The sequence below is a fragment of the Tachypleus tridentatus genome, chromosome 5, assembly GCF_004210375.1.
Source record: "Tachypleus tridentatus isolate NWPU-2018 chromosome 5, ASM421037v1, whole genome shotgun sequence".
NCBI lineage: Eukaryota > Metazoa > Arthropoda > Merostomata > Xiphosura > Limulidae > Tachypleus > Tachypleus tridentatus.
Window position 1 is genome coordinate 58,855,166 of NC_134829.1, and position 15,056 is coordinate 58,870,221.

The following is a 15,056-nucleotide window of genomic DNA, read 5'->3' on the forward strand; positions in this document are numbered from 1 at the left end:
TCTTGAAGCCATTTCCGAGACTTCAAACCTACCTAGGGGCCTATTTAATGTAGGATATGCCGATCTTCCGATTTCAGTTGATTTTTTCACAAACTTGAGAAGAAATTTCAGTACTTTTTTAATACTGGTACCGTAGCTCTCAAAAGGCTACATCATAGTAGTATTAGGCATTGTTAAATAATGTAGCATAAGAAGTTTCTGATTCTGGGAAAAAATTTGCCAATCTACCCAAGGCTATAGAGTCTATCTAATTTGTACTGGCTCTCTGCTTGGTTCCAGTTGCTTACTCCTGTGGGCATTGTTTTCCTCCCTCTTCAATTTGCACTGTTGTAGGCCTTTATTGTTATTGAAACATACAGAGCATCTTATTAATAGACACCCAAAGTAATTTTTTCGCTATATCTAATTGTTAGCTTAGATAGTTATTGTTACAAGTAGTTTTCTAAAGTTTCAAATTAATGGTATAATAGACTTGCTGTCACAGCTGTGAAGGGCAACAGGACATTAGTTTAATGGACTTAAATGCTTAATATTACCATAATTTTGGCCATTTTGCCCTGTGACTATGTGATCACTACAAATTCAGGGTCAGGGTTCCCATACCTCCTATTTCTGGAGTTCCTTAAAATTTGGCTGCATCCTTGCACATCTTGAAATTTGCAATTTCTTCCTGCTGCACAAAGAAAAGTATTTAACCTTTGAATTAGAACCATTTAGTGAAGATCAATTGAAATATTTCAGTCCATTTTAAATTCCTTATTAATCATAGGACTGTCATGAAATACAGAAACCATGTCTGGAAAAAGACCAGCTTCTGAGAGAGGTATGGGAACATCACAGTGGAGCCTAAAAAGGAGAGCTAAGCAAAAGCTGAGGAATATATTCTAGAAATTTGTGAAAATGGCACTGAAAAGGAAATGCATGTGAAAGAAAATGAATATTCAGTGTATGAGGAAGCCCATGCTTATGTTAACAATAGCGGGAACATTACTTTTTGGAAGGGGTGCAATGAAGATGGTGATTCTTCACCTTCAAAAAATGCAGGGAGCACAACTGTGGAAGTGGAAAGTGAAGGTGACATTTCATGTAATACCATGTCTCAAGCTGAAACAGATGACAGAGATTTATACGGATTCATGATAGGCCCCAGTGATCAGCCTTGTTTAGGTGATATTATGGCTCAAGAGCCAGTGAATAGGTTTTCTGATGATGATCACAATGATGATGAAGGTTCTGATGGAGAACCTGACTTGGCTGATGAAATAGGGTATTGGGCTGCAAAACACAAAATTACACACAGGGCACTTGGAGACCTTCTCCACATTCTTTGCAAAAAAAATCCAAGTTTGCCAAAAGATCCTAGAACTTTGCTTAAAACAAGCACTAGCATTACAGTTAAGCCTATTGCAGGAGGGTTGTATCACAATTTTGGAATATCTAAAGGAATTAACCAAATGCTGTATCCTGAATCTATTCCAGGTGTAAAAAAGTTGTTGCTCCAAATTAATATTGATGGGCTGCCATTATTTAAAAGTTCTAAACTGCAGTTTTGGCCTATTTTAGGAATGCTGGACCATAAGGGCTTGAAACAACCATTTTTAATAGGCTTATTTGCTGGTAATTCCAAACCCCAAAATTTGGATGAATATATGAAAGATTTTGTGGAAGAAATGAAATATTTAGAAAGAGTTGGATTGAATTTTGGTGACAGACATTTCCAAATACGGATATCAGCAATAATTTGTGATGCTCCAGCAAGGGCAATGATCAAATGTTGTAAACCCTACAATGGATATTTTGGCTGTGACAAATGTAAACAGGAAGGGACATGGTACAACAAGGTCACTTTCCAAGAGACTGATGCAACCTTAAGGACTGATGCAAGCTTTAGAGACATGCTGGATGAAAATCATCATACAGACATTCCATCTCCCTTGTTGGAGTTGGATATTGGTATGGTAACTCAGGTGCCTCTAGATTATGTGCACTTGGTTTGTTTAGGTGTGATGCGAAGTCTTCTTTTGTATTGGATAAAAGGGTCACTGACTTGCAGGTTGCCAAGTAGATCAGTGTTGGAGATATCTGGTAGGTTGTTAGCTTTGGCACCTTATTCTCCAAGAGAATTTGCGTGCAAACCCCGTGCATTAAGTGAGATAGACCGATGGAAAGCTACAGAGAATTATTGTCTGATACATTCTTCAAGAATTTTGTTCTTCTCTCTGTAAGTATGTACATTTTGACCAGTCCACGTTTGTGTATTCATTATATGGATTATGTTAGAGAACTTTTGGTATTTTTTGTGAGAGAGTATACACAAATTTATGGCCACCAAGAAGTTGTCTACAATGTCCATGGACTTGTCCATCTTGCCGATGAAGTGAATAGGTTTGGACCCCTAGATAATATATCAGCTTTTCCATTTGAAAATTTTCTTGGCAAAGTGAAAAAAATGGTTAGAAAACCACAGCATCCTATCCAACAAGTAGCTCGCCGAATTTCAGAGTCACAGAGCTTATTTAGGGGATCTGCATGTGACCAAAATTATCCTCTTTTGAAGATGGAGCACAGCAATGGTCCTGTTCCAGAATTATTTGAAGTTTACAACCAGTATGGCCAACTCTTTTTACCAAGATTTTGTATCACTTTGGATCAGGCAAACAATTGTGTGCTACTTAATGGGGGAAATATGTATTGTGCAGAATTTGCTTGCCAAACATGGCCAATCTGAGGATATTTTCCTAGTTGTTAAACAGTTTGCAGAGGTAAATGACTTTTTCAAACACCCTCTGAGGTCTTCAGACTTAGGAATTCATCATGTTTCCAACCTGAAACCTGAATTAGTTGTGGTTTCAATTTCCAGATTAAATGGAAAATGTGCTCTCTGGCCTAGCAAGTCAGGCTATATAGCAGTTCCACTCAATCATACAAATGAGTAAATCAAATGCAGTGATGTGTCATATCAGGGGTTATTCTGTACACTTCAGGCCCTTTCCTACTAAAGAGAAAATTTTTTTTTTTTTGGTTTTTGGTATTTGGTGAAGGGGGAATTTTTTATTTGTGTATGGGTGTATATGTGTGTCGGGGGGGGGTATGTCAATTATAATAATTCTGCAAGGGAACAGGGGCTAAGGTGCTTTATCAGCTTCATACTTATGTATGAGAAATACCATAATGTTCAACTGACTAACCTGTAGAAAGGGGGAACTGTTATGATGGAGCTGTAACATTCATGTCACATTACATCTATACAGCACAGGGTTTTCATTAGCTTTTACATAAGGAGGCAAGTTGAAAACTTCAGTAGCTAGGTTAAAATAGGTCTGTGTCTGTATATTTAACACTGTGAGGAACAAATTTCAGTGCTGGTAAATTGAACTGTATCACTCTGTAACAGGCAGTGAACCTGTTTACTGGCATTAAAAGCAAACCCTGACAGCAGCTTATAACAGGGGCCTTGAGAATATGCAGTTTGACTAATTTGGATGTTCAGGAGATTTTTTGGTATTTGTCTGAGTCCATTTTACAATTATAAAGTGAAAAAGGATAAGGTAATTTCTTCTTTAGCAAAGACTGAGTGAACAGATAATTTTATGTAGGTAGAGCATATACATTTACACAAATCTCACATCTGCAAGCAAATTTTGACATTGATATATTTTATGAATATTACTGTAGTATGTTTAGTATTTTAAATGGAAAATTGTAAAAATTAGAAAATCAGGTTTCTTAAAGGCAGCATAGTTACATGGCTAATGTTGACAGATCCAACCAAATGGAGGTGGAAATTAGAGAATATGTGATAGTAGTGTTCACAAAGGACAATGAAGTTGGGGTGGCACCATCAGACTGGCTATTGGATGAATGCACCATTAAGTGGCCGAACAAAAAAGGTCAAAGCCTGAATAAAGCTGTTCTGGACAGAATGCCTCCAGAGGATCATTGGGATGAGTATGATGTTAGAGTCATCTATTCAGATGGTAAGTTGAAAACTACAATAATACATGGTGCATGGAAATTTATTTATGTTTCCACTTTGTGTCCATATAGATCTTAGTAGAGGACGTGTTCTGTTATAAAGTATCTGTCTAGCAAAAACATCATGAGGTACATTCCATATATGTCAACATAAAAAAAATCAAAACAATTTTTTAAAACCTGTCCTTATCATAATTACATATGCATTTTAAGTAGTGGATGTGAACTGCATGTTGAGCAAGTACATGTAATGTTTAGTGAACCTGTGAGATGTTGGCAAACTGGAAGAATGACATCTGTTCCTCCGACGTCTGTTAGCACACTGACACAGGCATGCATGTACAAAGGTTTCTCAGGCCCTGCTCAGTGGAAGTCTACCTCTGTCTCCTGAATTTTTCAGATTTGAATATTTGAGTGACAGAAAAGTGATATACCTGTTACTTGAGACTCTTTTGTCTTTACAGATGACTATGTTAAGGTGAGAGGGAAATTAAGTTCTGCAGAGGACACCTCTTCTCTTGAAACAGATGATCCAGAAGCTAAAAATTCTGAAAATGGACCAAGAATTTGCACCAGAAAGAGAAAGTATGCTTTGCTAGTGACTGCAGTTTTAAACAATTTGTCTCAAACTATCACATTTTCAAGTTAACACATACTGGCTAAGAAAAATATACTCCAATTCTTTATCTCAAAACTATATGATAGGGCTACCTGTAAAATGTGAAGCTCACATTGGTTAGGGTTCAGCACTCGAATCACACACGTATAAGTAAATTGTAAATTGAAATTAAAGGGATGGAATGAGAATTAAATCAAGCCATGTTTTTTTTCACTTTGCTAGAGCCTGACATAAATAGACAGATATGGTGACCTTGCAGGAACAGTCTCAGCTTAAAGTCAATATAAAATTGTACATTTTGTAATAGAACTAAATTTATTCATAATATTTGAATCTGATTTTATATTATGATGGGTGGTTGGTGAACTGTAAGACCATGTCAGCTGAGTAGGTCTATATATTTTTAGAGTAAAAGATTCTTATTATGGGACCTCTCACAAGAAAAATGAGTGCATACTTGCCTTAGGCTTGAATTACATGTATATGTAGTTACTTGATCAAGGTGCCACTTCAGAATGAATGAAAATGATGTATACAAAAAAAAAAAAAAGAAAAATAGCACTGTATTTTAAATGACAAACTTATTTTCAAAGTGACAAGCTATTTTCAAATTGAATAACTTTTTGGGTCACTTTAGCAAAGCAATATTAGCCTTCTAGATACATTTTTGTAAAAAATATGCTTCTTTTTGTATAGGCCCACACAGAGATTAGTTTCTGAGTCTGATAATGAGTCTGAGGCTGATGGGGAGAAGAATCAGCAAGTTCAGAATTCCAAATCACAAAAACACAAGTCTGCAATATGGTCAGATGATCATGTGGATTTGGCTCAGCTGACCATACCTAAGCCACCAGAGCCAATAAGCAATGCTGGAGGGCATGTGATAGTGACCCCAAAAAGAAGATGTGTGTCAGGTAAACTACACAGTAAAATGTTACTCTAATGATAAAGGTTGCAGTTTCATTCAACATTTTATTAAACTACAAGTGCATCTTCTGGTTTAAGCTTTGCCATACACTCCATAATGTTGATACCATAACTGTCATCTTGCCATAGAATTATGTCCTTTTCCATTTTGTAGGTGAAGTCAACAGAATCCAGAGGACACTAACACCCTGACAAACCATGGTAATGCATTTTTACTTCAATTACTGGTAGACATAGTAATAGTATGCACTCCTGTTCAGGGCATTCAGTAGATACAGGGCATTATGGATATGAAAAAATTTTTAACCTTCTGAAATGTTTTATTTGCCTCATTGTATATCTGTTAAACATGAAAACCCTGCCTAGTACTGTATCATCATGACAGGGCCACAGCCAGGCTTAAAAGGTGACAAAATATGACATGTTCTTCATGCAATGTAAATGCACGTGTTGTAGATCTCAATGGAAGCTCTCTTGTTGATGAGAACCAGCTGCCATTAGCTGGGCCCTCTGGCTCAGGTTCATCTTCAGGTACAATTACTTGTGTATAAACCAAGAGCAAAATTTGCCATATTTTATATAACATCTTATTAAATATTTTTGAGAAAGGTATTTTAATTTCAACAAAGGCAGTTTCAAAATTTACAAACGTAGTTCTGTGTAACAGGGGTGGATACAGGGTTTGCTTAAGGAGGGTGCCAGCCTTCTCCGAACCACAAACCAGTATTTTTCCACTCATAAGCACTACTTTGTTAGGTGAAGTTAGAAACTGGAAAACATAAAAATAGTACTTTAAGCATACAGGCACCCAGTCTTTAGGCCATCAATTTTCATGGGGGGGGCAGGTGGCACAAGAATGCACCACAACCCACCACCACCCCCAATCTGCCACTGTAATTAACCTGTTTTAATACTGGTATTTATGTGCTTTTTATTTGACCACAATGAAGGGCAGGGAAAATATATATTCTTAAATTCACCTACCTTCTGTGGGTTTTTTTGTTTTGTTTTGCTGCCAACATTTCAAAGTATATCTGAAAGGTTCTGAAATGTTGTGGGTTCTGCAGATGTAACTGGAAATAAGATGTACCTGATTAACCTTATATGTAAGATATTAAAGAGTGGCAATAATTTAACTTGTAGAGATGCATGACAGTGATACAAGTAGGAGCTCCTCACCACAAAGAGAAATACACCCTGCCGTTCACAGTACACCATATTCTGGGATGTATACACATACATTATTTTGTATTATTATTGTTAGTGCTGTTATATTACAGTTAGTGCTGTTATATTACAGATATATTGATATGCTGCATCTAAACACATACTTTTGGTGTTACATCTCTCTGGTACTTTGAGATACATTTTATTAAACTCATTCCAAGGAATGTAGTAAAGTAGAAAAGGCAGCAAGATGAATCATTTAGCAGTATGTTTCCCCTCTGGACAATCTGTTGCATACCATAACCTATCTAAAATTTTGGCCCAGATTAATTAACCTGCTCTTCTATATACTGTATATGTGTATCTGCAGGTCCTAGAAGAAAGGTGAACAGCACTCCTCAGGTAGCTTCAACTCCCACCAATGGTAAATATGAATGTTTGTGTGGATTTGTTAAATGATTATGATGTATGCCAGAAATGATAGGCAGTGTACATTAAAAAATGTGAATGCCTGTACAATGCTGAGTTTCCATCGCTTTGGGTTGGGCTAGGCCCCCAGAAAACCTAGGTTTACAGACTCCGGGCACTGGAGTTGGTGACTTGGACCATTTTTTTCTTGGTCTGGCCTAACTTGTAAATAAGTGTTTATTTTTCATGTCAGAAATTTAAACTAAGCTTCATTTAGTTTGTAGCAATATAGCAATCACCAGAATCAAGCAAGTAATTTGTAAATTTATCATGATAGAAGTCATACTTTTATTGTTTTTTATAGTTGCAGCCAATATAAACACATTATTAATAAATGGAATTTTCCATTTTTAAATAAAAAGGTGCTGCAGGAATCACACAGACAGAAAGAAAAATTCTTCAGGTGCTAGCAGAGCTACAACAAAAAGTGGACATGAATACAGGCCTTCTGCAGACTTTGCTGAGAGGTCGGCCTGCCAGCACCAACTCATCCATAAATCTGTCTGTGTGGCCACAGGGTCTCCCAGCTCTGCCGCTTAGTACAATGGATGGGTTCAACACCCTGAATGACAAAGTTATGATTCAGCATAATGCAGATGCTGTCGTAAGTAAATCTGAATTAACTAGATTTTAGGGAGAATAAAGGGATTTACAGTAGTGTATGTATGTCAAAGGCAAATGAATTGTATGATGACCTCCTCAACGGATGCTGAATGTTTCTGAGTTTAAACTATCATGGTTTCTATGCATGAACATTGATTCTGTTTTTACAGGTACTTTATCCATAAATGTGTTCCAGAGATCTTACCTTTGAATTCAATGAAAAAAGAATGATGAATATTAAAGCATATGCAATAATCAGTTTATGGAAATGTATTTTCAATATAAATTATGTGCATCAGTTAACACATGATAGATGCAATTTTCATTCTGGAAATATCATGAAATTTTGTAGGTGAGGAAGCTAAGTATGAGGGGTGGTGACAGTGTGGATGCTGTCACAAGAAATGTACTAACAGGTCTAATGACCAACAGCCTTGCCAGCCAGTTCAACTGGATGGGACATGAAAGGAAAAAAAGACAAGATGATGGGACCTTAGTTACCATACCAAAGAAGGCCATATCTACAACAAATTTGTTACAAGTCATTAACAGTAAGTGTCATTAACTGACATATTTGTCAGTCTTCCTTCATTTGCTAGATATTCAGAGCAAATTAAGTTCCTCTGTCAGACACTTAGATGGAAATTTGAAATCTTCAGCTATTGTCTCCTTGCATAGACAGTAGGTTGAAAATTTTTAATGATATCAGATAACATTGGGCATTGGGTGAGTGTGATGCTGAGTGACCTTGACTAAATTCCAATGTCACAGAATGTTTTTTTTTCTGGATTTTTCAAAGCTGGGGTTGTGACATGAATAAGTTGCAAAGGTTTAGAGATAGGAAAGTCAAATTTATATCAATTATGTATCTGGCCAAATTCTCAAATGAGTGTGATCCTGCATGTCCTTCACTTACTTTTCGAGGTTACAGCAAGGCTGGAAAAGCAGTATTGCATCGAAGTTTGTGATGCAAAATGCACCTGCTGTAATCTTATTTTTTTCAGTGTGCATGCTGATCAAACCATGTGGTAAATACATGTACAGCTAATCAATTGTGATTAATTATTTTCAAGCCTTGTACAGGGTGATGTTCCTGAACTTGTTGAATTTTGGCTTGTGACAAGGATAAGTTGCAAAAATTTCGAGCTAGGACAGTCAAATTAACATTAATAATGCCTCTCATCCAGATCTTAGGAATGGAAATTAAAACAATCAACTATCTCATCAAGATCTTGGCCAACTTTAATGATGAGTGATACTGACCTACTTTTCAAGGTCATAGATTAATTTAACTGAAATGTTTAAAGGTAGGCTTGTGGCATATGTGATATGGGATATATTGTTACAGCTTTATGCAGGGAGGGGATATTTTTCATTTGTATGTCTCTTCAAGATCTAAGCAAGGTTGATGATGATCCACCCTGATCTACTTTTCAAGGTCACAAAGCAATTAGAATTATTTTCATTGGTGACATGGATAAGTTATGGAAGGTTAGAAATGGGACTGATATTTATATCAGTTCATCAGTTACCATTCTTAATTGTTTTCAGTGGTAGGCTTGGGACATGGATCAGTTGTGGAGGATAAGAGTTGGAGGTGTAGAATTTGTAACAGTTGTGTACTTTATCAAGATCTTGGATTAGCTTTATGATGAGTAACCTTGAGGTGCTTTGAGATTTTGAGGCTTTCCTTTACTGGGGCACGAGGGCTGAGGGGCGTTGCACTGGCCTGCAGTGCATTTTTATCCGTATGCTTCAACTGACAAAACAGTAATCCAAAAATAATGGGTGAGAATCTGCTTTATTCGACCTACTTTAATTAAAATAATAGTTTCAAAGTCAATATTTAGATAAATAAATGTAAATAATGGGACTTTTCTTTGCAGGAGCTGTCAGGGATAATCCTGTGGCTGAGATGGCATCAGATGATGTCATCAAGAAGACTGCACAGAGCTGGTTCAAATATGCTGCCTCTAGGAAGCAGGAAAAGTGAAAGAAAGAAAACTTGGTACAGTGTGAGGACAATATAGGGTGTCAATACACATGAAACAGTTATTCTGTCAGATCCAAGATGACCAACTGGATTTGCACAAAATCGTCTGGATTTGCTACCAGTGACCAAGAAGATGTTCATGGACACTGTTTTGTCATATTTCATGCAAATCACAAAATAAAGTGACATGCATCAATGGCAATAATGGTCCTTGCACCCTGCTGCATTTCTTATAATTCACCTTGTAGACTTATATGAGAAATCGCCATCTACACACATCAAAGTCATCCCATGCTTTAGCTTATAGGAGGCAGTCAACCATAATTGTGGACAAAGTTTTCTCAGAGATCTGTGATAGGAATTTATTGCAACTTGGTACACTGTGAGGGCAAAATGGAGTATCAATGCATGAAAAACAATTCTGATCAGATTCAGTATGGCTGACTGGTCACGCAAAAGATGCAAAATAAGTGGAATTTGTTACCAGTGGCCATGAGAATGTTTACGGACATTGTTCTGTCATATTTCACACAATATACAAATTAAAGTGATGTTTATCAGTAATAAATTTCACTACTGCTTAAACGTTGTGTCATTGTTATCCTTCAAGATAAAGACTAAGTGAGCTGACCTTTCCTCCCCAACTCAGTGAAATTTGCTCAGTGAGCTTGTTTGGCCAAGTCTTTCCACAAAAAAAGTTACAAATCTCCCTTCACACATCAAGCTTTTAGAACCCTGATGTTACTGGAATTAGCAAAGTTGTAATACTATGTATCTGACTGATTCTTGATACTCTTAACCACTATCTATAACTTATTTAATCTGTTGCAACCAGTGCATGTTTTAGCTTAGTAATGTTTGTTGATTCTTGTATTAGTATGGGAGCAGACATTAATAAGCTTCTCAGCTTGCGTCCAATACCCATTGGTGTTCATTATCCAATAAAATATTCACAAACAAGCAAGCAAAGTTGTATAAGGTCTTGTAACTGACCAAATATCAACGTTTAGCCAATGTATTCTCAACGTCGTAAATGACCAAATATCAACGTTTAGCCAACGTATTCTCAACGTCGTAAATGACCAAATATCAACGTTTAGCCAACGTATTCTCAACGTCATACCTACCTAACTACACCATTGCAATCAACCTTTCTTCCACGTTGATCAACGTTTTTTCAACGTCATGCCTATTGTACCCAAAATGTTCTGAACAACGTTGCTTCCACGTTGGTCAACGTTTTTTCAACGTCATGCCTACTGTACCTCAAATGTTGGGAACAACGTTGCTTCCACGTTGCTCAACGTTTTATCAACGTTGCTTCACAACGTTTTTTCAATGTGGACTCGATGTGCACATCAATGTTTATTCAACGTTGATGATCAACGTCTTTGCAACGTTATTTGCCAACGTTGTTTCAACGTCAAATCAACGCTTTTTGCTGGCTGGGTTCTTTGCACAGCCACTAAGTGCCCGGGGAACGTCTGCACGATACACAAGCATGAGTTTTATTTAAACTATCCAGATGCATTTCCAATTAACAAAAGTTTCAAACAATCTTTTGACGTTTTGTAAATTGACTGAGTGTTTTTTAATTTTCTGACAGAAAAGTTCTAGAAAACACTTTTCCAACATAAACCAGTTTCATCAACATGAAAAAACTGCTTATCTTTGCACCGAACTTTTTCAATAATTTTTATAAATTAAATGGGAAATATTTCAGCACCATCTACGTCTTTATTTGATCTTTTGCCTGCAATTCGAATATTATGAACCACAGAGCGTTTTTTAAAACGAAATAACCAACCATGGCTTGATGAAAATGTTTTCTAAATTGCCCCTTATCCGTTGTTTTCTTCCGTTACGTTTTCTTTAAGGGCGTTGGAGACTTAAAGCTTTTGTTTGAATTTCTATTTGACCTGAAGATAATCTTGGAAGGTCGAAACGTTGTTCTTTAATTTTCAATATAAGTGTTAATACCCATACCAGATGTTCTGAGATACATTTTTATTTCAATTGGGTCTCTCGTCATCAATAAATGTTTGAAATATAATTAGGATGTTTTATACAAATTATATTTGAGATGTTAAGAATGGAGAGTAGTTCTCTTAATTCTAACATGAAATCCCTTTACATTCAGACTAGTAACCAAACAGATTTTATTTTCGCAAACACATTTCTAATATTTTATTAAACAATCTGCAATCTTTACTAAAAGTACCAAATTATGTGAAAATACATATGCTATATAAAAGGCTACAGCACAAACTCTTAATGCGTGGAAATGTGTAGGCGAACTCATGTATGCTATACCAAGCACATAGTGAAAGGGTTAACTAAGTTTGTGACCCCACATTGACCTTTATAGTTTCCATTCAATAACTTTTTCTGTTTTGTTTATCTCTACTAAATATCAAAAACTTTCAGCAGATATCAGGGGCCATTTTGGAAAAAATATTGAATTTTTAACAACATGTTTTCAATAATTATTTCTCCATAAACATATGGAGTCAAAGTGTTGACTGCTCGGAGTGGAAAATGATTAAGTTAAAATTAGAAAGCACTTCAATTTATCTGAAAAATTCTGAAATTTCATTTCCACGACCTCTTAAAATCTCTTAACAAAGTTGTAAACATTTTTATGAGTAAAGCATTATATTCTATCTCTTATTTTCTCTACTCTAACTTTAGATAAGGTTGTCCCTTTGACTGATCTTCTAATCAACAAATAAAAAATCAAAATATATTTAAATTACATTTTTCTTTCTAGAATAACTTCAGACTGTAACATGAAACATTTCTTTATTCTAAATAGCTTGAGATGTGCAACAGTACACATCTGTTTATACTTAAGTTTTGTTGCCCTTTTGAATCATATTTAACTGATATTCTCACCATAAAATTTGTAATTTACTTGGTAAATGTGGAGATAAAATTACCCTGCTGAATCACATAAAGCTACTTGTGTGTTGCTTGCAAGCATATCTCATAAAATCTTGTTATTCCTTATTTTATGTAATCTAACCTAAAAAGCTTATAATTTTTAGGCCACAGACATTTTTATGATAATAAGTAAAAATAAATAAAAACAATAACTAGCCTGCTTACTTAAGACTTTCTTTTCTGCCATTAATTCTCAATGAAATGGAAGCCCACCTTCTAACACTAATGGTAGTACTGCACTAAATACTTTATTTTCGTAAATAAAATACAGGATAATAATACACAAAAAGCAAACAATGACAAATAACTATCCATTTTACTACTTTATAAGAGTAGTAATAAATGTTGCTAATAAATTCGGCTCAGCTCACTGATGTGTTTGCACGGGAATAAAGTTTGAATTTCAAGTGAAAATAGACAATTCTCTCACAGAAAACAATTTATGTCATTTGATAGATTAAAACCTTACTTCCTATTGAATATAAAAATACAGTATTAAACACAGAAATAATTTATGGCAATTCTGGAAAACAGGATTTGATAAGTCAGTGTGAATGTATGCAAATTTTGTAGCACTTTAACCATATAAAATTGAAAACTATAAATATTATTATTTGCCTGACACTGATAATATCATAAGCAATTTATTTCAAAGTTAACATTTCTTAGAAGTTTGGTAAATACATTAGAAAAGAGGGATATCACGAAGAAAAGTCACAATTCTTGTACTGAGGGAAGTTCATGATTTCTTTTGATGTTGCTTTATAAAATTAAGGACTGAAACCTCATGTGTTATTAAAATTTGGATTATTAACTACGTTTGTCTGATGAACTTATCCATACACCATAACAAGGAAGTAGTTCAATTAAATTTAAAATGTGACTCACTAAAACACCATGACATTCACAAAAATAAATTAAACAAAGGTGGAAATATACACAACAGTAAAGTTAAAGGTCTCTTTCCTAGCAATTAGTCAGGAACTTAATAATAAATTACAATACAAGCAAGTCTTGATATTTGACTTTGGATATGACTATGCAATAAATACATCTGATAGCCACACATACCTAATGTCTTGAAACGGAGATCTCAAGTGATGAAAATTATAGAGAAAGAAAATAATTACTGAATAGAAACACAATCACAATCGTACATCTTATGCTGTGTTTAAAATATATTTCTCTGTAACTGACTAACTTTTTATCTACCTCTGAAATATAATGAGCAATTTTACATGGTTTTGAGGTTAGTCTTCCAAAAATCTTTGATAACCTAAAACAAGACATTTCTTCCTCTTCAAAACTCATACAAGCACAAAAATGACATAATTTGTAAAATATAAAATGCCAAAGGAAAAGAAGCTGTATGTGTCCAAAACCCTTTTGTCTCTCAACTACAGAATTAGCATACAATTTAAAAAAGTTTGGTTATTCTAAAGCCGTGTAAAATAAATCTCCAGAAAAATTTGTGGATGGTCTAAGGAATATTAAATGCAGAAATGTGTCTTGTATTAATTTATATGTGTTTTTTGTTTAGAATTAAGCACAAAGCTACACAATGCTCTGCCACCACGGGTATTCAAACCTGGTAGTTAGCAGTGTGATTCTGCAAACATACCGCTGTTCCATTGGGGGACATGTTTGTGAATTTGTTCAATTGTCCACATACCTTTCCCACACTTTTGAAGATGGCAAAACAAAATGTTTTGAGTGAGATTCAGGTTGACGCAAGTGGGGTCATTATCCATATGGTATAGCCACCCCCCACCCCTCTCACTAAGAGAACATAAAATGCACCAGAAGGTTAAATAGAGTATAATAGTGGTCTAGGAGCAGGTGTTTCAGGGATCTTTTACCTGATTCTGGTATTGGATTTTGTGTTCCTAGTCCCCTCATTGATTTATATGACTCTCACAAGTTAAAGGTGCAAAATGTGGGGCACGTACTGAAGGATCATGGGTGGATGTTCTAACAATATTTCATCATGGGTTTAATCCCTTCTTCAAGTAAGATATAAATTTCTTGTACATTGGAGTCTCTACAAATCATGAGAGTGCTTTAGAGCACAACAGTACAGACCAGATATTCTATGCTTGTTCTAAAACTAAGCTTAACTAACTTTATGGATTTGTTGAATTTTCTTGAATTATTCCTGTGGATGATCTGTTAAAAAGTGATTTTTCAACAGGACAACTGTTTTAAACACTAAGTGGAACTTTTCCAATTCACTCTGAGGTTCATCTTCTACAATCTTCACAATTTGATGAAAGATAAAACTTCATTGTCAAAAAATGAAAATCTAATTTTCAATAAAAATGAGATAAACCTGGAATTTATTTCAGATTTATTCAGGAAATA

At 35.3% G+C, this 15,056-nt stretch overlaps 2 protein-coding genes and 1 pseudogene across 2 annotated transcripts; all 3 read left to right on the forward strand.

Annotated features, from left to right (window-relative positions):
- Positions 1-876: 876 nt before the first annotated feature.
- On the forward strand, positions 877-3,047 carry LOC143251237 (uncharacterized; annotated as a pseudogene).
- A 65-nt stretch (positions 3,048-3,112) lies between these two features.
- Positions 3,113-5,722, forward strand: LOC143251232 (uncharacterized). Its single transcript, XM_076502683.1, has 4 exons — positions 3,113-3,977; positions 4,440-4,560; positions 5,291-5,508; positions 5,676-5,722. Exons 1-4 carry the CDS (start codon positions 3,746-3,748, stop codon positions 5,711-5,713), a joined length of 609 nt encoding a protein of 202 aa, XP_076358798.1. The 5' UTR covers positions 3,113-3,745; the 3' UTR covers positions 5,714-5,722.
- A 148-nt stretch (positions 5,723-5,870) lies between these two features.
- On the forward strand, positions 5,871-12,222 carry LOC143251233 (uncharacterized). Its single transcript, XM_076502684.1, has 4 exons — positions 5,871-7,112; positions 7,519-7,760; positions 8,112-8,310; positions 9,646-12,222. The coding sequence occupies exons 2-4, from the start codon at positions 7,590-7,592 to the stop codon at positions 9,750-9,752; spliced, it is 477 nt and encodes a 158-aa protein (XP_076358799.1). The 5' UTR covers positions 5,871-7,112; positions 7,519-7,589; the 3' UTR covers positions 9,753-12,222.
- The last annotated feature ends 2,834 nt before the right edge of the window (positions 12,223-15,056 follow it).